Source organism: Rhinatrema bivittatum, chromosome 1 (genome assembly GCF_901001135.1).
Source record: "Rhinatrema bivittatum chromosome 1, aRhiBiv1.1, whole genome shotgun sequence".
Lineage (NCBI taxonomy): Eukaryota > Metazoa > Chordata > Amphibia > Gymnophiona > Rhinatrematidae > Rhinatrema > Rhinatrema bivittatum.
Window position 1 is genome coordinate 592,646,008 of NC_042615.1, and position 22,606 is coordinate 592,668,613.

The following is a 22,606-nucleotide window of genomic DNA, read 5'->3' on the forward strand; positions in this document are numbered from 1 at the left end:
CTTTCAACATCCAGGCCGTCAGAGACAAGGCCTGAAGATTGGAGTGGCCTAGGCACCCGTTCTGAGTGATCAGAAGCGGGTCCTTTCCCAAGGGAATGTGCCTGCGAATGGAGAGGTCCTGAAGTATTGGAAACCACACTTGGCGAGGCCAGCGAGGTGCTATCAGGATCATGCATCCCTTGTCCTGACGTAACTTCATGAGAGTCTTCGAGAGAAGTGGAAGTGGAGGGAATACATATAGGAGACCGGTTGCCCATGAGAGGGAGAACGCATCTCTTGGCTGAGAGTGTTGGCTGCGAGTGAGAGAGCAAAAGTTCTCTACTTTGCGGTTTTGAGGTGACGCAAAGAGGTCTATGTGAGGATAACCCCAACGTTGGAATATTGAGTCTGCTACTGTGGGGTTGAGGGACCACTCGTGCGGTTGAAAGGCGCGACTCAGCTTGTCTGCCAACACATTGTCCACTCCCAGCAAGTAGGTGGTCCTGAGGTACATCGAATGGGAGAGGGCCTCCGCCCATATCTGCGCAACCTCCTGACACAGTAGGTAGGAGCCTGTCCCTTCCTGTTTGTTGATGTACCACATGGCCACCTGGTTGTCTGTCTGAATCAGGATGACCTGGTTGGAAAGGTGATCCTGAAATACCCTGAGAGCATATCTGATTGCTCGCAGCTTCAGGAAATTGATTTGGTGTTTGGCTTCCTCTGGAGACCAAGCTCCTTGTGTCTGCAAATTGGCGACATGAGCTCCCCAGTCGAGGTTGGAAACATTGGTGATGAAAATTATTTGAGGGTCTGGAGCCTGGAAGGGTAGGCCTTGGAGATTGATCTGATTTTCCCACCAGGCTAGAGACTGATAAATGGGTCGGTGATGTGGACAATGGTCCATAGAGGTTGGACGGATTGAGTCCATTGTGACATTAGCATCCACTGCATGACTCCCATGGCCAAGTGGGCCATTGGGGTCTCCTGTACTGAGGACGCCATGTGTCCCAGCAAGATGAGGAAGTGGCATGCAGTCGAGCAGTGGTGAGACTGTAGCTGGTGTGCGACAGAAATGAGAGTGAGAGCTCGCTGTCGAGGCAGCAATGCCTTTGCTTGAAGGGTGTCCAAGTCTGCCCCTATGAAGGACAAAGTTTGAGATGGAACTAAGCAGGATTTCTCGTAGTTGACGAGAAATCCTAGCGAAATCAGAGTGTGTAAGGTAAGATGTAGGGACGACAGAGCAGTTTGCTGAGTGGAAGCCCTGATCAACCAATCGTCCAGATAGGGGTAGACATGAACACCTTGAGTCCTGAGGAAGGCTGCTACTACTATGAGGCACTTGGTGAAGACTCGTGGTGCAGATGCCAGACCGAATGCTAACACTCGGTACTATAGTGCTTGGGGCCTACCAGAAATCTCAGAAATTTGCGATGAGATGGAGTTATCGCAATGTGTGTGTGTGTACGCGTCCTGGAGATCTAGAGAGCAGAGCCAGTCTCCTCTTTGCAGACGAGGAAGAAGGGAACCCAAGGTTACCATCTTGAACTTTTCTCGGTGGAGGTACTGGTTGAGGGCACGTAGGTCCAGAATTGGACGAACGCCACCTGAATCTTTGGGGATTAGAAAGTACCGGAATAGAATCCTAGGCCTTGTTGGGAATAGGGCACTGGTTCTATTGCTCTAGACTGGAGGAGGAGGGAGACCTCCTGTTCCAGGAGTGGTGAATTGTCGGATGTCCCCACGTCAGCAGAGGTGGGGAGTCCGGTGGGATGGAGAGAAAGTTCAGGTAATAACCCTGAGAGATTATGGCAAGGACCCACTGTTCTGAGGTGATTGTGTGCCACCTGTTGTGGAAATGGCACAATCAACCTCCCACTAGTATCTGAGGCAGTGGAAGCTGGCTGCTGCTGCTCTCTATGCAGGAGTCAAAAACAGGAAGCAAGGCCCGGCTGAGGAGCTGCTTGTGGCTTTGTTTCAGAGATTGATGAGACTGGGCCTTTTGAAAGATCTCGTGGAACAAATTCTAGACAGTGATGGATAGGGACTTCTTTGGACGGAAGAATGGCTTTTTAGTATCCTTCCTGAATGGCTGTTTGGAGGAATACTCAGAAGACATCAGAGCTCCTTGAGTTTCTGCCACCGTCCGTTGAATCTGTTCGCCAACAGATTTGTCTCCTATGCAGGGCAGATCAGACATCTGTCTTGTACTTCAGGGCGCAAGTCCGAAGACTTACCCAGGCCCATCGTCTTGCAGAAATAGCAGCTTGGCAGATACCCTGGAAGTGGTGTCAAAGATACATAAGAGGATCTTATTTCATGCTTCCCTGCCTCAAAAACTCTTGTGTACCAGGGTTTGAAGCGTTTCCTGAATTGCTGAGGCAGGGACTCTGCAAAGTCCTGTATCTGCTTGAATAAGACCCTATTATATTGGTTCATATAGAGCTGGCAATCCGAGAGATGAGCATATGAACCCCGGAAGAACACAAACCGGCCAAGACATCCAGGAATTTCTGCTCCTTACCTGGGGAAGGAAGAATGGGGTTTTGAGCGTTTTGCCCTCTTTTGGGCAATTCTACAACCACAGATTGGTGATCCAGTTCTTCACGGAGACCTGGAGCAAGCAGCCCCGGCTCCGGAAGGGAAGAAGGAGGTAGAGACATAGCCGGAGGGACCACCGTTAAAGGCGGAGTCGCGGCTCCCGCTACCCGTCCGGATGAGGGGTGCCTCGGTGACCCGGTCGCAGAAAGGGTCGATGCCTTTTCTGGACGGGGTTTCTTCGATGGCGGGGTCAATGATTTTCTTTCATCGATGGTCCGAGACTTCCGGTGTCGATGCCGATGTTTCTCTCTACGATCCCCTCTGTCCTGAGGGGGAGTAGAGGTGGTCGAAGGCCGAGAAGTCGACGCCGCCGGACAGTCGAAAGAGGGACCCCTGTGGGGTATGAAAGTTTTTAGTAATTCCGTGAGGAAAATTCTGTCAGGAATCTCTGAGGAGCTCCTTAAGCCGCTTGGCTACTGCTGTGTGGAAAAAAGAAAACTGAATGGGGACCCCTGCTGGCTGCAGGTTTAATGCCATGCTGGGCATGCCTAGTAGGTGCCAGTCAAAGTTCTAGAAACTTTGACAAAAGTGTTCCATGATTGGGCTCCATCCTGTGATGTAACCCATATGTGAGGACTACCATTCTGCTTGTCCTGTGAGAACAGCTGCTCTAGACTTTCCCTCCTGGTCAGGGACTGCTGGCCACATTCTCTGTGCAAGAGGATAAAGCATCACCTGAAAGACAAGTTCTAGCTACAGGATCACTACCTGCTATACCATGGTAATCGCCTCCTGCCAGGTGCCTTGCTCCTCCAAAGCAGCGCAAGGGTTGCTAGACTGGAGTTGGTACTGTTCTATGGCCCTCAAGGACTCCTGTCTGCCTCAGCTCTACCAGAGCTTGGACTTGTTCAGAGAGCTAGCAAGCTCTTTGCACTGGGTGCACACATCCAATCTCTCGCCAACAGGTAGATAATCATACATGTGATATTTGGTGGAAAAGACTGAATAGCCCGCCATCTCGCTGCTGGGCTTGCCTGCCTCAATTTGTTAAGTTGATAAAGTCTTGGAGTCTGATTAAGGAGTATGTATACCTCAATTTAAGGGTTGTTAAATGATTTGGGCTTTTAATTTTGTTAGCTTTCTTAAAATCTTTCAATTTGAAATTTGATAAATAGGTGATTAATTTAAGTTAGTGAATGATCAGCAGGACTAAAATTAGTCCATCACTAAAATCAGGGCTAATCGTATATTACTTTATGTAACTGACTTATTTTGAAGATTTCTTTCCTAGTGGGGATAATTTATATATATCAAAATATGAGACAAGGATGGTGGTAATCAATCTGGTAACTAGTTGCCCAGGAACCAGTCATCTCACTTTCTCAGATCAAGTAACTGACCTTTGCAAACTCACAATTCTAACCCTGGCAAACAATATCTTTTACTATCTCTGAGAATCAAAAGCCTATTTTCCCACTTCACAGAGAATTTTAGCACTGGCAAACAAATACTAACCTAAAATCTAGCAAACAGCCAGTAACAGTTAAATTCTATAAGAATTAATCTTTTAAAATTTTGTCTCAAGATTTAAGCACTTGTTCCCAGCAAGTCCAAACTTACCTCAGCAGATGAAGTTTCTGCTATCAGAACTCTTAAGGAAATACTGACAAATAGAAATTTCATCTGCTGGTGGTAAATTTGTATGTGTAGTTTTTGCCCATTCTTCTTGGCTGAAGAACTCAAGTGCTTTCAAGCTGGCTAGAGATCAACTGTGGACTGCAATCTTCAAGTCTTGCCAAAGATTCTCTTTTGGATGCAAGTCTGGGCTTTAATGGCACTACTCAAGGAAATTCACTTTTTTCTTGCTGAGCCACTCCATTGTTGCTTTTGCTTTGTAATTAGAATCATTATTCTGCTTTTGCTTTATGCTTAGAATGAAAGTCCTGCAAAAAGGTGAATCTTCTCCCCTATCCCAGGTCTATGGCAGAGTGGTACAGGTTTTCCCCCCAGGATCTGCCTGTGCTTTGCACTATCCATCTTTCTTGTGATCTTAACAATCCTTTCTATCCCCACTGCTGCAAAACATACCCAAACATAATGCTGCCAACACTATGCTTTTCTTTAGGGATGATGTTAGCAGGGTGATATGCTGTATTTTATACCACACATCATTTAACAATGAGATCAGAAATTTCCACTTTGATCTCATCAAACTACAAAAACGTACTCCACATGTATGCAGTGTCCCTTTGCAAATGCTTTGTGGAACAAGGTATCTTATATCTTCAGCAATGGATTCCTTATTACCACCTTCCCATACAGGCTATGTATGTGAAATAATACTGAAATTGATGAACAATTAACATTTTCCCCAGAGTCAGCCATCTTTCTCACTATTTTCCTATCATCTTTATCTGTTAAAAACATGTGTCACAAATCTATTTTGAATCACACAAATATTTAGAAATGGAAATAGGTGTTTCTTAATTTTCACAATTTTCTGAGCAATTTGGCATTTTTGTTTTACTTTTTACACATGAAAGAACATTTGAAAGCAAAAAAATGTACCTTGTCCTTGCAAATGAGAAATGTCCAAACCCTCTTTTAATCGGAGGACAACTATTCCATATTGGATGTCAAAAGCATCACTGCAAAGGGAAAATAAGATACTATTTACTATTAAACAGATTACTAAACAATCATTCTGACAACAACGTCTATAAATCAAAACAAGTTGGTAATATGTATGCTTGCAGCGTACCATAAAGTAGATGCAATTTGTGGTATTTCTATAGGGAAATGGATTTAGCAAAAGTTCCTCATTAAATTCCTGCTGGTTTTTTTTGTTTGTTTTAAGCTTTAGCTCACACCTTTTCTTTGGTAGCTCAATACAATTTACATTCAAGGTGGCCTAGGTAATTCCCTGTCCTCAAAGGGCTTAAAATCTAAATTTGTACCAGAGGCAATGGTGGGTGAAGTAACTTACCCAAGGTCACAAGGCGAATCAATGAGATCTGAACTCTAGTTGTGAGTCTTCCAATACTAATTTCAGCCATATGGTCCCGTGATACATGGCTACAGACCTTCCGGGCAACCCTAATATTTGCTTTCGCTTTGATATGAAGCAAGCCCAAAAACTAGAGGTAGATAATTTGTTGCTTTCCACCCAAATCAAACATTTAAATACTATTCCAAAATAATTTTAACTGTTTTAAAATGTATTGCATATTTGTCTTCCTCTTTAATAAACCTGAAAGAAGAATTCAAAATACTCCGAATAGAATATTGACTTTAAAATATAAACTATTTTAAGCCTAGTTTCCTATAAAAAAAAACTGGCATTATAAAATTGTGTGCGCATCTACCCTCCCCTAAATAACTTCTGAATGATTCATCTAATTTCATTCAAATACCTGCTACAGATAGAGCACCTAGTGAGCCCCGGCTCACAATACTTATGTGCTCCCTACATAATCTACACTTAGAATTGTTTGTTTTTAAAAACTTTGTGCCCTGTAGGAAAGCATTTCATATTTAATTTCATGGAGGTCAGAGCACATTGTGATGTCATCTAGGACTTTTAAAGTTGCGTGTATGGGACATATTCCCAATGGAAGTGGTGGGGACAAACATAGTAATGAAATCCAAGAAAGCATGCGATAAACACAGAGAATCCCTAATTACAAAGAAGTTATGAGTTACCACCCAGGAAAAAGATCTAGGCATCATAGTGGATAATACATTAAAATCGTCAGCTCAGTGTGCTGCAGCAGTCAAAAAAAAAAAGCAAACATTATTAGGATTTATTAGGAAGGGAATAGTTAATAAAACGGATAATGTCATAATGCCTCTGTGCTGCTCCATGGTGAGACTGCTGCATCTTGAATACAGTGTGCAATTCTGATCGCCATCTCTCAAAAAATAAATAAATATATATATAGCTGTACTGGAGAATATACAGAGGGCAACCAAAATGGAAGGGCCACATAGGAAATTTAAAAGCAAGGGAGCGGGGGGGGGGGGGGGGAAGGATGGGGTTGGTGTGAGATAGTCAATAGGGCCTGGGGCTCAATGACTGTTGGATAAAGTGACCATTGTCAAAAATACAATATTTTAGGTCAGGATAAGGGACTAATCAGAATCGGACAACTCAAAAGTGGCTTTCACTGTCAGAGTAGGAACCAAACCAATGTCACATGATGCAATAGGAGCTTTGGTGGAAGACTTCAATTGTATGACACCTCGCATGAAAGAACAAAGACTCATGCATGCGCAGGGTTGATGCACAAAAATTCCCGCACATGCTCAAAGTTCTTATGTTGTACTCAGAGCTTTTCAGGGCCAGTGCAGTCAGATAACATTACCCACTTGTGTATATGATTCTGTCATACATGTCCACAGAGAAAAACTGACTCAGTTCTAAGATCTGTTCTGCAAAAGCTCTTAACCTGATGAGTTATGTCCAAATCCCTCAAGAGGGAATTATATTGGTCTCTGCTAATAAGGGAAAAGATGATCATAGAACCTTGGTTTTTCCCTGAATTTTTTTGAGTGTCTTAGTTACAAGGGTTCTCAAACTTGCTTTGTCTACCAAACTGTTCTTTCTGTGGACCCCTGGAGACAAGAAAATGGATCCTTTTTCTCCATATTTGTTCAATTACTACATGATTACTCAGTTTACCATCTGATTTCAGAATGGCCTTCATCACTTTCTTCAGAGCTGTTTCTACCACCACCAATTCACACTGAAGTTGCGCCTTCTGGAGCACAGGACAAGATTGCACTTTGTACTTTAGGTCTAACTTTCTTGCTACGAGCAAAGTGCACAGTAGTGTCTGCCACATTCTTGCCTGGAGGTTCTGTAATACCATGTGTATTGGAACAGCATGTACTTGTTTAAGGACCTGATATATTTTAGTACTCCAAAAATATCCTCTCTAGGCACTGCTTTTTCCTGCACTGTAAATGGAATAGCTTTTGCCATTTTTTGCAGAAAAGCTGGATATGATATGTCCTCAGGTGAAGATATGATTCTGGCAGAATGAGTGAAGAGTTTGATGGTAGGCCATTTGGTATAACAAAGAATTTTAAGATAATTGCAACTCTTCTTAGGAGTTGAGAGTACTGTTGATAGCTCCTATTTTTAGAAGAATGGATTCTTTGAGACTTGGTAGGAGGATCAAGTTGCAGAATACCATATTGGCTTGATATTTTATTTATTATTTTTTTATATACCGACATTCGATCTGAGATATCACATCAGTTTACATTCAGGTACTGTAGGTATTTCCCTATCCCCAGAGGGCTTACAATCTAAGTTTTGTACCTGAGGCAATGGAGGGTAAAATGACTTGCCCAAGGTCACAAAGAGTGACAGTGGGACTTGAACCCTGGTCTCCTGGTTTGTAGCCCACTGCTCTAACCACTAGTCTATTCCTCCTCCTCCCAGATATGGTGGAATATTAGACAGACATTCAGCCTGTAGGATCAACGACTACAAAATAGGAGATTACAGTTGAGGAGCAGGAGAGCCAATGATGATTCTAAATTTTTTTTTTTTTTAATCTGTCTAGTCACATCTTCCTTACAAAAGGGTGGCATAGATTTCTTAGAACTGGAAAAGGCTTTCTGATTGGTCTGCACTAAGAAATAGCTATTGCTGACAAGAACATGGGACCTTTACTTGTTGATGGAACCAGGGAGGCTTCGGAGCCCAGTAGCAAAGTGTCCTAATTCTCTGTGCCAAGACGTCATCAGCTCAGACCAGGTCTGTCTTGGCACCTAAGTTATTTCAGGTCAGAGGGTTATATTTTCTTTCCTTTGGTCAAGGAGGAATAATATCTGCATTGAGACTTCTGAGAGTCAAGGTACTTAGCATGAGAGGACTTTATTTTTTTTTTAATTTAGGCACTGGTTCCCCGACTGGATGGTTTTTTTTTTGTATTGTTTAAGGTTGAAGAGAGCTTATATATATTCTTTAAGCATGAAACTTCTGAATCTTAGAGTTCTTGGAGACATTCAGATGCAGGAAGCACAACTAGGGACATCATATGATGGCCTCAGAAAGTGCAGGGAGTGGTCAAAGATCCAGTATGGAAATTTGGGGCATCTCTGGAAGCCTGATTGTTTATTCACTACAGCAAAGAAGACTGAAGCCAAGTCAAACTCATTTTTTGTAAGTTTATGAAATAAAGAAAAATAACCCCCTCATATGAGATAGTCACATAAGAAAAAGGAATAGAAAAACAGAGAACTATAAAAAAGAAATAATAAAACTAGCGATAGAGCAAAAATCATATCCATTATCCAGATTAGAAGACACTGAGGAGATTCATGTGATGGCAGGTATATCAGAAACCTCCGCTGTCGGAGGCATTTCCTATCATTAAAAAATAGGATCTTAGCTATTGGTGCAATTTTTTTTTAAAGTTTCCTTGCAAGTGTTTTGTTTCATACCAGGCTAAGAGATTTATTTTTACTGACCCTTCTCACTTAGAAACATTTCTAGAAGATAAAAAACTTGAGGGATGGTCCTTCTTAGCTAAACTTAGGTTAAAAAGGCAAATACGTATTTAATCTCCTCTCTGCCTCACTATGATTTGTTTTTTTTCCATGGATGTTTAATCTTTCTTTTCTCCCCCAAATTATTGGGTTCAGTAATGCAGGGTTCTATTTGTTGCATTGATTTTTACTTTGAATTTGTATTTACTTACTGCATATACTGTTTTTCTTGAATTTTGTATATTATATATAATGAAAATCAATAAAGAAAAAATTATAAAAAAGAAACCTGTCTTTGAGATCAGAAATCGCTTTTCAGTCTGATTCATTGGATGATGTCACCTATTTCAGTAGTTGATTACTGTCCTGCTTGTCCACAGAAAACTGTCGATAGTTTGTAAGAACAGCATGTGTTTTGATTTTCTATTTAAATTCTGAAAACTGAGAAATTGCAATGTTTGAGCAGTATTCACGTACTCCAAGAAATTCATATTTTGTATCTGCTGTTTTTCACAAATCATTGTGTCATATTATACTAAAACTGCTGCACTGAGGCATTGAAGCAACAGATGCAGGAGAGCTTGGATACTGCACATTGGTAAAAATAAAAATTAGAATTAATTACCAATAAAAGGTATAAATGCTATAAGGTAGTCAAGCTCCATTTGTTATACTCACTGTAATACATTAATGTAGTTTTCCACGTCCTTCATATCAGACTGTAACCAATTTTTCTTAAAACCAATGACAAGCGTATTTGGTCTCATTCGACCCAAACCTGCAGCCTAAAATACAAAAAAATAAAGAAACCTCAAAATGCTAAAAATTCATGTATTTGGAAGAAAAATAAATGATGAGATTCATATTCAAAAGCCATTTAGACTGATAACTTAATAGTTATTCATCTAAATAGCTAACCCAGCTATATTCAAGCTGAGTTAACTACCAATCTAGAATTTAGCTGGATAAGGGGTGGGCAGGAGGCATTCTGGGAAGGAGCAGACTTATGCAGCGGAGTTAGCTGCATAAGTTAATGGGCTAACTCTGGTCGGGCCAAAGAGCTGCCCTAAAGTTAGCCTGTTATACATACACAGCTAACTTTAAGATAGCTAGGTATATTCAGCAGTGTAACCACTGAATAAATCCTGCTAGTTAGCCGGTTATGTATAACCGGCTAACTAGCACAGCATCTGAATGTGGACCTCTATATGGAAAACATGACAACTGAAGTGCTAACAGCAGCAGTTAACTATTCTCAAAGTTATATGTAAAAGAGTATTCCTTACCATTAAACAAATGGTACAAAATACAGTGGCACTTCCTTTCAAATAGCACTGTTTTTAATAAGTTTATACATGATCTATCATAGGGGTTCCCAAACATTTTTGTGTCATAGCATACCTAGTATTGGGGTTCACTTTACCATGTTACACACTAGCTTTCCCTTCCTCTCTCCCCACTTTTTTAGAACCATCACTTTTTCCTGCTCCTCTCCATTCCCTTGGCAAAATCACTTTTGCCTTCCTTTTCTGCCCCCACCCCCTTCCCACCCAAGTAATCATCTTTCCTCCAGCTCCCCACCTCATGATATCCTTCAACCAGCAGTGGACATCAAAGAAGCCACATTTACCTGCTGCTGCTTCCTCTTCTGTTGGCTTCTTTCTGCAGTCAGAACATGTGGCTCCACCAGAAGTGGAGTGGAAAGTGAAAGTGGAAAGTGGAAAAGTGGAAAGTGGAAAGTGGAAAAGTGGAAAGTGGAAAAGTGGAAAGTGGAAAAGTGGAAAGTGGAAAAAAGTGGAAAGTGGAAAAAAGTGGAAAGTGGAAAGTGGAAAAGTGGAAAGTGGAAAAGTGGAAAGTGGAAAAGTGAAAAGAGAAAAGTGGAAAGTGGAAAGTGAAAGTGGAGTGGAAAGTGAAGTGGAAAGTGAAGCCTTTCCAGATACCAACTGAACCCACTCTCAACTCAAGCAACTAAGAACTCCCGTCAGGGTAATCAACAACCTTTGACAACTCAATAATGTTCTTTCTTTTTAATTTGGCAGGTTTTATTTACCTTGGTTATTCTTTTGTTATCTCATTGTTAATCTCTCTTTTGCCTTCTCTACATTCCAAGTTGCATTTTATCCCTGTTTATTGTAACTGCTACCTTATTCTTCTATCACATGTTAATGTTTTAAGTTATTAAGTATTTATTCTTTTGTCACACCTTGTTATTTGTAAACCGGCATGATGCGACTCCCATCGCGAATGCCGGTATATAAGAAATTTAAATAAATAAATAAATAAGTGGAAGCAGCAGCAGCAAGTGAGTGCTACTCAGGTCAGGGAGTGCAGGGGAAAAAGAGGAAGACTTTGCAGCTGCTGGAAAATTTTGCCTGATGCAATTCTTTTCCCTCAGATGACTCTGGCAAGTTAGAAATATTTTGTAGTACACCTGTGCTTCTGACACAGCACAATGGCTGGGATAGCAAGTGTTGCTTACCTGTAACAGGTGTTCTCACAGGACAGCAGGATGTTAGTCCTCACATATGGGTGACATCATTAGGATGGAGCCCAATCACGGAAAACTTCTATCAAAGTTTCCAGAACTTTGACTGGCCCCTAATGGGCATGCCCAGCATGGCATTAACCCTGCGGCCAGCAGGGGTCCCCCTTCAGTCTTATTTGATAGCTACAGGTAGTGCCGAAAAAATAAAACAACAAAACGTTACGAACCCAACACCGCGGGGCGGCGGGCGGGTTTCGTGAGGACTAACATCCTGCTGTCCTGTGAGAACACCTGTTACAGATAAGCAACACTTGCTTTCTCACAGGAAAATCAGGATGGTTGTCCTTACATATGAGTGAGTACCGAGCTGAGGATGTCCGAACAGGCACCAAATGTACCCAACGGCGTGCAACAGGCACAACAACTGGGGTGGAATTTGGTAGAGGGTATCCTGAACCCCACCGGGCAGGTGGGTGTTGATATGTCACGTTGGAAATAGATTACGCAGGACAGATTGGCCGAAGATGGAATCTTGTCTTCCGGCTTTGTCCAAGCAATAGTGGGCTGCGAAGGTATGGAGAGAGCTCCAGGTGGCAGCCCTGCAAATGTCAGGAAGCAGCACCGATCTTAGGTGTGCTAATGAAGTCGCCATGGCCCTCACAGAGTGTGCTTTAACACGGTCTTGAAAAGGAATGCCTGCTTGCTGGTAGCAAAAAGATATGCAGTCCACCAACCAGGAGGAGAGAGTCTGCTTACCCACAGGTTGCCGTAATTTGTTGGGATGGAAAGAGACGAATAACTGAGTGCTCTTCCTGTGGGCAAGTGTACGGTCTAGATAGAAAGCTAGAGCTCGTTTACAGTCAAGGGTATGCAGAGCCTGTTCCCCTGGATTGGAATGGGGCCTGTGAAAAAAGGTAGGCAGTATGATGGATTGATTAATGTGAAACTCCGAAACTACCTTGGGTAAAAAGTTAGGGTGAGTGCGGAGTACCTCCCAGTCCTGCAGGAGTTTAGTGTAAGGCGGATAGGTAACTAGGGCCTGTAACTCACTAACCCTGTGAGCTGAAGTGATAGCTAAAAGGAAAATCACTTTCCATGTGAGATATTTTAGGTCACAGGAGTGAAGAGGCTCGAATGGTGGTTTCATGAGCCGACCAAGAACCAGGTTAAGGTCCCAAGAAGGGGCCGGAGGACATAAAAGTGGCTTGATATGGAGCAAGCCCTTTAAAAATCGTGTTACGAGGGGTTGTACTGATATAGGGACATCCCCGACACCTTTATGGAAGGCGGCTACCGCACTGACATGCATTCTGATGGAAGAGGTTTTTAGACCTGACTCTGACAAAACCAGAGATAGTCCAAAAACCTTGGGATTGGACAGGAAAAGGGATCATGGGACTGCGAAGTGCACCATGATGTGTACCTTTTCCATTTATAGGAATAAGATTTTCTTGTGGAAGGCTTTCGTGAAGCAATCAGGACACGAGAAACCGAATCTGAAAGGTTAAGTGGTTGAAGGATTAACCTTTTAACATCCATGCCGTCAGGGACAAAGCCTGAAGACTGGGATGGCGTAGGCAGCCGTCGTTTTGAGTGATCAGATGCGGGTCCATTCCCAAGGGCATGTGCCTGCGGATGGAGAGATCCTGGAGTATGGGAAACCACACTTGGCGTGGCCAGTGAGGTGCTATCAGGATCATGGTTCCTTTGTCCTGACGTAGCTTCACAAGAGTCTTCGAAAGAAGAGGAAGTGGAGGGAATGCATAGAGAAGACCGGTTGCCCACGAGAGGGAGAATGCATCTCTGGGCTGAGAGTGCTCGCTCCGAATGAGGGAGCAGTAATCGTCCACTTTGTGGTTCTGAGGGGACGCAAAGAGGTCTGTCTGGGGGTATCCCCATTGGCGAAAGATTGAGTTCGCTACCGAGGGGTTGAGAGACCACTCATGTGGCTGGAAGACGCAACTCAGTTTGTCTGCCAAGACATTGTCCACTCCCGGCAAGTAGGTGGCCCTGAGGTACATCGAGTGGGAGAGCGCTTCCGCCTAAATCTGCGCAGCTTCCTGACACAGGAGGAAGGAGCCTGTGCCTCCCTGCTTGTTGATGTACCACATGGCCACCTGGTTGTCCGTCTGAATCAGGATGACGTGATTTGATAGGCATTCCTAAAAAGCCCTGAGAGCATATCGCATTGCTCGAAGTTCTAGGAAGTTTATTTGATGTTTGGCTTCCTGTGGAGACCAAGATCCTTGTGTCTGTAGATTGTCCACGTGGGCTCCCCACCCGAGGTTGGAAGCATCGGTGGTGAGAATAAGTTGAGTATCTGGCACTTGAAAAGGCAGTCCCTGGAGGAGACTGGTCTGATCTTTCCACCAGGCGAGAGACAGACTGAGTGAGTTGGTGATCTGGACAATGGTCGACAGAGGCTGAACAGCTTGAATCCATTGTGACTTCAGAGTCCAATGCATGAGTCTCTTGGCCAGGCGGGCCATTGGAGTAACATGGATGGAGGATGCCATTTGTCCTAGCAGGACGAGGAATTGGCGAGCTGTTGCTGTATGTTGAGACTGCAACTGGTGAGCGAGGGCCACGAGTGTTAGCGCTCGTTGTCGAGGTAGAAAGGCTTTTGCCTGTAAAGTGTCCAAGTCTGCCCCAATGAACGACAAGTTTTGAGATGGGGTTAAATAGGATTTATCCACAAAGATAGTGCAGATCAGAAATAATAAGTCCCAATCAGGAGAATTCATCAAAGTTCTGGAGATCAAATTCTTTTATTCATTTAATGCGGCAACTCCACTGACTTATAGTACAAACATCTTAGAATGCGTCCCCCGACACGGTCCCGTGTTTCGCCTAGGGCTGCATCAGGAGGGAGCACAAATTTCACACAATAAGCTGTAAAAGACATATTAAAGATTAGGACATAGCAAAGGACTTCATGCCGACATAACTCATACCGTATCAAAAATATATAGGTCAAACATACCTGAGTGCAGAATCACTTTACACTTGACCGGGAGTGCATACATCCTACGTGCAGACAGGTATTTGAACCTAACAGAGTTGGCGCAAATTCAGGTGGACAGATCACGTGGTCCCAACGGGGGCCAATCAAAGGGCCCCCGTTCCTGAGGCGCAACTAGCAGTTCGACCAACAGGTGGCATTGACGACCCTACCAGGTTAAGTAAATAGATGCCACTCAAGTTCCCGATTTAAACCTTTGGGAGCTACTGTATCAAGTTGAAAGATCCATCTTTGTTCTATCCGACCAAGCTGTTCATTATAGTTGCCGCCCCGGGAGGGGCGGGGGACCACTTCAATAATACAGAAAGACAAATCAGGGATAGTGTGTGACTGCTGAACCCAGTGTTCTACTAGCGGTTCATTTTCCCGGGCGTTCCGGATGTTTGAGCAATGCTCAATCATCCGTGTTTTCGTCATTCTTGACGTCTTCCCGACATACAATAAGGGACAGGGACAAGTCATAATGTATATAACGCCTTGAGTAGTACAATCAGAAACTGATCTGAGGGGAAAGGTTTGTTGTGTGACCGGGTGTATAAAGGATGTAAGACACACCGTATGTTTACACATAGAGCAGTGACCGCAAGGTTGGTGTATAGCTGAAGATAAAGGCATCATGACATTCGAATGAGAATCTGCATGAATAAGCCTATCGCGTAAGTTCCGACCCCTGCGGTATGTAAAACGGAGAGGACCCGGAAATAACCGATGCAAAGAAAGAGACTGCCAATGCCTCCGCACGATGTTAGTAACTTGTCGACTTAAAACAGAGAACGGTAAAATACAATTATTTACCGTATCGGACGACCGGGACCGCGGAAGGAACAAAAGATCACGGTTCACAAATAGTGCACGCTTTAAAGCATTTCTTACAACCTGTTTCGGGTATCCTCTAGATCAGTGTTTCCCAACCCTCTCCTGGAGGCACACCTAACCAGTCAGGTTTTCAGAATATCCATAATGAATATGCATGAGAGAGATTTGCATACATTGGAGACCCAGGGTATGCAAATCAATCTCATGCATATTTATTGCGGCAATCCTGAAAACCTGACCGGCTAGGTGTGCCTCCAGGAGAGGGTTGGGAAACACTGCTCTAGATGATAACCTTAAAGACATCAGGTTGGCTTGTGCCACAAATTCATCCCGGGTTGAGCAAAGTCTACGAAGCCTTAGGAATTGCCCTATCGGGATATTCCTCCTTAAAGCCCAGGGGTGACAACTATTAAAGGAAAGTAATGTGTTTCTATCTGTTTCTTTACGGTAAATGGTAGTGATAAAGTGACCATCATGTACAGAAATTAGAATATCCAGGAAAGCAATCTGTGTAGAATGGATACAGAAATTAAACTGGAGATTACAATCACAAGAGTTTAACCAGTCGAGAAACAAAGAATTGTACATCAGTCCCTTGCCAAATCAGAAAAATATAGTCAATAAAGCGCAGCCATAAAGGAATCGACCGAAACCACTCAGATGGGTACACAAATGTTTCTTCGAACCGAGCCACAAATAAACAGGCCACACTGGGGGCCATTGTCGCCCCCATCGTGGTGCCCTTGATTTGTTGGTAAAAACAATCTTTAAACCGGAAAAAATTTTTTTGTTAAAGCTAATTCTGCCAGTGTCTTTAAAAAGGTTGTAGGTACACGACAAGGCATCGGTCGCGAATTCAGAACATCTTCAACAATATTTAGTGCCTCAAACTGGGGAATGTTCGTGTAGAGCAGGGGTCGGGAACCCATGGCTCGCGAGCCAGATATGGCTCTTTTGAGGGCTGCATCTGGCTCGCAGACAAGTGTCGCCACACTTCGCGGTTCCCCTGCTGACCCAGCTGCTCCCCGGTCCTCCGCCGCCCGGGCTTAAAATGCTGTCAGCCCGGGTGGAACGCGGCGGGACAGCTGGAGTCAGCGGCACCGGCGTGCTCTCTTCTCCTCCTCCCCCCCCCCCGCGGCCCGGAAGAGGAAGTGGTGAGCATCGGGTGTCTGCGCGGAAGAAGAGACGGGGCCTCTTGGGGGGGGGGGGGGCCACTAACCCCGTAGCCCCCTTCAGTCTCCTTTTTTCCACAGTGCTGTTGCCTCGTGGTTTGTGGAGCTGTGTTTCAAAATTTTTTCCTCACTGAAGAATTTGACATTTTTTCTTCAATTTTTCCCCGCCTCGGGGTCCCCATCGTGAATCGATTCCTCTGGCGTTCGGCATGACGTCTGTGTCCTGTGTCTTGGGCCTTCCCACGATGTCCGTCGGTTTCTCAGCTGTGCTCAGATGACCCCCAAAGATTAGTACGCCCGTCTGGACAAGATGGAGCACTTGTTTGGTTCCAAGCAATTGGCTCCATCTTGCCCAGACGGGCGTACTAATCTTTGGGGGTCATCTGAGCACAGCTGAGAAACCGACGGACATCGTGGGAAGGCCCAAGACACAGGACACAGACGTCATGCCGAACGCCAGAGGAATCGATTCACGATGGGGACCCCGAGGCGGGGAAAAATTGAAGAAAAAATGTCAAATTCTTCAGTGAGGAAAAAATTTTGAAACACAGCTCCACAAACCACGAGGCAACAGCACTGTGGAAAAAAGGAGACTGAAGGGGGCTACGGGGTTAGTGGCATACTGGGCATGCTCAGTGTGCCAGTCAAAGTTTCTAGAAACTGACAAAAGTATTCTATGATGGGCTCCATCTGATGTTACCCATCTGTGAAGACTACCATCCTGCTTGTCCTGGGAGAAATACTCATCATGATTTTTTTCTCAATTAAATGTGGGTTTAGTCTTACAGACCATTCATAATATATATTATGATTTGTTAAATATCATTATGTGACTGTCAGTCCTCTAATGCAGTCAACACCTTGATGCAACGATCAACTTGATGCAATGCACATGTACATGCATACACATATATAAAAACAATTAATTAAATTGCAATTGTGTAATGCTCAAAGGTGGCATTGCCTTTTTTCAATAATGTTCATAGAAAAAAATCTTCATCCAATGGGCAACAGGTACTAATTTTCTATATATATCTTTCTATCTGCTATATATTGATTTTTTTTTTGCCAGTTAGCAAAAATTACATATATTCCAAATATTACCTGCATTAGATACTGTGCGCCATCTCTCAAGTCCTCAGCATGCACTGGTGTATAAAAAGCCTTCATTTTGTTTTTAATAAGCCATCTCTGATATCTTGACTGATCAGCGGATATTTCTTTTATGACTTGTTTCTGAGGACCCTTTAAAGGAACAAACTTTAAAGTTAATATCTTAAGCGCTACATACATCAACGAAGATATTTAATCAAATTTATTTGCCATCTTCCTGAAAATCAATCAAGGCTGGTCACATTATATAATAAACTAGCTGTTAAGCCTGTTAAAACGGGCGAGATTCCATCGTTCAGACCGGCACGGTTAGAGCTGCTCTGTTCTCCACAACTTCCCTTTTCCTTCCATCCCCTCCCACCTCCCACCTCCTCCTCCACAACCCCTTCCCTCTCCCAGCCCTCCTCCACCACTCTTTTTTCTCTTCTCCAGAACTTCTTACCCTTCCCACTTGTTCGGTCATATCCTCTTCCCTTTTCCTTCCCCTCTCACCTTCCCCTTCTACCCTCTCCCTCAGCCCTCCTCCACTCCCTTTTTCTGTACTCCACAACTTTACCCTCCCCACTTACTCACATCCTCTTCCTTCCCCTCCCACCTCCTTCACAACCCCTTCCCTCTCCCTCAGCCCTCCTCCACTCTTTTTTCTCAGCCGGCATCGCCTGAACCCAGGAGAATGGGAGCTGCCGGACGCGGTCTATCGCCTCATCTGCGACAGATGGGGTCGGCCACAAATGGATCTGATGGCCACCGCTCAGAACGCAAAGGCTCCGCGGTTCTTCAGTCGGAGGTGGGAAAGAGGGGCCGAAGGCGTGGACGCACTGGTTCTTCCCTGGCCCACGGACGTGTTGCTGTATGTGTTTCCTCCTTGGCCCTTGATAGGCAAGGTGCTGCGACGCATAGAGGTACACCCGTCGGAGGTGATTTTGGTAGTGCCGGAGTGGCCAAGACGACCGTGGTTCGCGGACCTTCTACAGTTGACGGCGGAACCGCCACTTCGGTTTCGCGGGGACGAGCTCCTTCTTCGTCAAGGACCCGTCTGTTTGGAGGATGCGGATCACTTTTGTCTCGCGGCTTGGCTTTTGAGAGGAAGCGTTTGAAGTCTAAGGGGTACTCGGATGCGGTGGTAGCCACCTTGTTGAGAGCTAGGAAACAGTCCACGTCCTTAGCCTACGTTCGGGTTTGGGCGGTTTTTGAGGACTGGTCGTAAGGTGGACCCTATTTTGTCATCCGTGCCGGAGGTCCTAGCCTTTCTGCAGGAGGGTCTCGCTAAATGGCTATCGTGCAGTACCCTTAGGGTCCAGGTAGCCGCACTTGGTTGCCTCAGAGGCAAGGTTCGAGGGGTGTCGTTGGCACTACATCCGGATGTGGCGCGTTTTCTTAGGGGAGCTAAACATTTGCGTCCGCCGGTGCGGAATCCTTGTCCTTCCTGGAATCTAAATTGGGTTCTTTCGGCTCTGTGCATGGCGCCGTTTGAGCCTCTGAAGAGGGTGACGCTGAAGGATCTAACCTTGAAGACGGTCTTTCTGGTCGCGATTACGTCGGCTAGGCGTGTTTCGGAGTTACAGGCTCTTTCTTGTAGAGAACCGTTTTTGCGAATCTCGGATTCGGGAGTTTCCCTAAGAACGGTTCCGTCTTTTCTGCCAAAAGTGGTCTCTGCGTTTCACTTGAATCAGTCTGTTGAGCTTCCCGCCTTTCCGGACGTGGTGGGTCTCGACAAGGAGTCCAGAGATTTGAGAAGACTTGACGTTCGTAGGGTTCTTCCTCCGTTACCTGGAGGTCACGAATCCTTTTCGGGTTTCCGACCACCTCTTTGTTTTGGGCTCTGGTCCTAAGCGGGGTGCCGCTGCTTCTCGGGCCACGATTGTGCGGTGGCTCAAGGAGGCCATCGGGTCCGCGTATCTGCTTCGGGGCAAGTCGGTCCCGGTGGGCCTCAAGGCTCACTCTACACATTCACACGCTACGTCGTGGGCGGAGACCTCTCAGGTGTCCCCACAGGAGATCTGCAGGGCGGCAAATTGGAAGTCGTTACATACGTTTTCTAGACATTACAGGCTTGATGTCCAGGCGGCTGATTCTGGGGAGTTTGGAGGGAGAGTGATCCGAGCGGGACTCTCTGCTTCCCACCCTCGGTAATTAGCTCTGGTACATCCCAGGTGTCTGGACTGATCCGGGTATGTACAGGGAAAGGAAAATTAGTTCTTACCGGATAATTTTCATTCCTGTAGTACCACGGATCAGTCCAGGCTCCCGCCCGTCTGTTCTAGTTGGTTGATTTATACTGAAGTAACAGAGAGTCCGCTCGATTGGATTCAAGTTTTCAATTATTCAGTTTTGAAGGATTACAGTTCGCCTCTGGTTCTGGCAGTTCTGTTCCAGCTGGGGGTAGTTGAATTGGCCTGTATTAACGGGTTTTAGTTAGTTAGTCGGGCAGTTTTTGGTTGCTTTGACATCCTGTAAGACTGAGGGGCTGTGGGTGGCACCTTACTATATGTAGGGAGCCCGACAAGTTTTACTCTGTCTCCATCTGCTGGTGCGGAGTCACAACCCAGGTGTCTGGACTGATCCGTGGTACTACAGGAACGAAAATTATCCGGTAAGAACTAATTTTCTTTTCCCTCTCCCTCAGCCCTCCTCCCCTCCCTTTTACTGTACTCCACAACTTTACCCTCCCCACTTACTCACATCCTCTTTCTTTCCCTCCCACCTCCTCCACAACCCATTCCCTCCTCCACTCCCTTTTTCTGTACTCCACAACTTTACCCTCCCCACTTACTCACATCCTCTTCCTTCCCCTCCCACTTCCTCCACAACCCTGTCCCTCTCCCTCAGCCCTCCTCCACTCCCTCTTCTTTTCTCTGGCCCGCCTGACACTTAACCGCCGCCGCTGCTCCTCCATTGGAGGTCTCCGGGGGTCGGTCTCTCTCTCTCGCGCGCGGGGAGAAGCAGCGGCGGCAGCACAGACACAGAAATGGGAGGTCTCCGGGGATCTCTCTCTCTTGCGCGTGCACTGCTCCACAGGGCTTGGTGATGAGGCGCGCGCGAGAGAGAGACTCCTGGCGACCTCCCATTTCTGTGTCTATGCCGCCGCCGCTGCTGCTGCTTCTCCTCGCGCGAGAGAGACCCCCCCCCCCCCCCCCGGAGACCTTCTGTGCTGCCTCCGCTGCTCCTTCTCGCTGCTTCCAAGACAGCCGTCCGCTGGGCTCCCCTCTGACCGATGTGCACTCACGCTTGCGCAGTAGAGCTGCTCTCTACTGCACATTTGCGGCACGTCGGTCCAAGCCCATTTATATGGTAGATTAAATTAAATATATAAAAAAACAAAGCATAACCTTCATCAACTAGTAGGATTAAAGCCACCACTCAGTTTCAGATCCATTAAAATGATCAAAACACACCCAATAATCCAAAAGGTTTATCAACCTTTTCTCATCTAATGAACTCTGCTTCACTCCCTGTCTTTATACATTAACCACCTCCACATATTAAAATCAAATCTTCAGGGAACTTCTAAAGCCCAATAAAGAATATGCCAACCTGATTTCCTGAAGAAAAGAATTCCATAATCCAGGACTAGTCAATGAGAAAATCTGCTTCCCAGATCTAACCAACTTGATACAGAAGTTATCTATGCAGTAGTATTCTGAACAGGTCTATAGAATCAAGTTATTGTGGTAGCTACAAGAATAATAATAAAAGGCAATCTAAAGGAAATGAATGGCTAAATGGATTTGTATAGGCATTTTAGTTACAAGTCACTAATTTAAATCCAGTTCAGACTGGTAGTGATTGAAAAACATATGAAAAGTGTACTGCCTTAGTCCAGTCTCCAAAACACAGGTGTGTACATGGTTTAAAAAAAAAAAAAAAATCACCAGCACAATTGGACTCATTTGCACACTTTTTGGCTCTCTCAGCAGAAATGACAAACACTGACAGGCATGGAGACTGAATTGCTTTTACTTTTTGAGGTGGCACTTTCAGAACAGAATTAAGGTGCATGTCAGGCTCCCCTGTCCTGCATATCTTTTCTCTATATCTGCTTTGTGACTAAAGAAAGGATTTAATTTTCCAGTGCTGTCAATCCATCACCTTTTATGAGCACTAAATTCTTTAAAAATGTATTTTTAAAAAAGCCAGAAAAAAACATTATGAAAAATTACTAAATGTTACAAAATACCATCAATACTTACTATATGAACATGTCCACAGATCATCAAACCAACATTCTTTGTGAAAGCGTGAACGAGATTAAGTAAAGGAGGACGTGAATTTGGAGCACCTATTAAAATAAGGCATTGAGGCCTTATAAGAGATTTGAAAAGAAAAACAATATTAGAAAATTAGCTTTGAGTGTATGCTTTGTAATGGATCTCAGTTACATAGTAAATGATCATGCCAGGAGGATAAGAGAGAGGTTTCATGGGATAGGCAAGTCATTTAGCAGCATCGGGTGTTTTCCTAGAACAAGCAATCAACCAGACCTCATAAGTGGGTGATATATGTAGCCTGACATGGAACTTTGAGCATGCCCAAATGGGCATGTGCATCATGCCATACTGTCACACATCCAAGCTGGGGGGTAGGGGGGTGTCCTTCAGTCTATAACTTGGGTTTTACAAATATAAGCTAACGCCATGGGGAGATGGACAGGTTTTGGGAAGGCTGCCACCCTGCTGTCCTTGGAGAGGTGAAATAGATATCTTATATTGTAACTACCTGAAGTTTTTCACGTGATCTTCCACTCCTGCAAGACGAATAGAGTGCTGCAGTGCATTCAAGTAGGTCAAGGCTTGTGTTGAGGATCCCCAGTTCACATCTGTTAAAATGTAAAGTTAAAAAACATTAATCAAAAATAACTAGATGAACTCACTGGTGTACCCAAAATAACCAATAATCAATGTGCAAATATACACCTCACTATCAGGGTCATTCATCAAAATGCACTATGGCAGTAACACATGCGATAAGGCGTTAACG

At 44.6% G+C, this 22,606-nt stretch overlaps 1 protein-coding gene across 1 annotated transcript in view; it reads right to left on the reverse strand.

The window, feature by feature from the left end:
- Positions 1 to 22,606, reverse strand: part of SLC12A2 (solute carrier family 12 member 2) — a 368,551-nt gene that overhangs the window by 72,441 nt on the left and 273,504 nt on the right. The window contains 5 exon segments of the mRNA XM_029619121.1: positions 5,089 to 5,168; positions 9,700 to 9,806; positions 17,621 to 17,761; positions 21,820 to 21,931; positions 22,346 to 22,445. Of these exon segments, the coding sequence (XP_029474981.1) occupies positions 5,089 to 5,168; positions 9,700 to 9,806; positions 17,621 to 17,761; positions 21,820 to 21,931; positions 22,346 to 22,445 (540 nt within the window).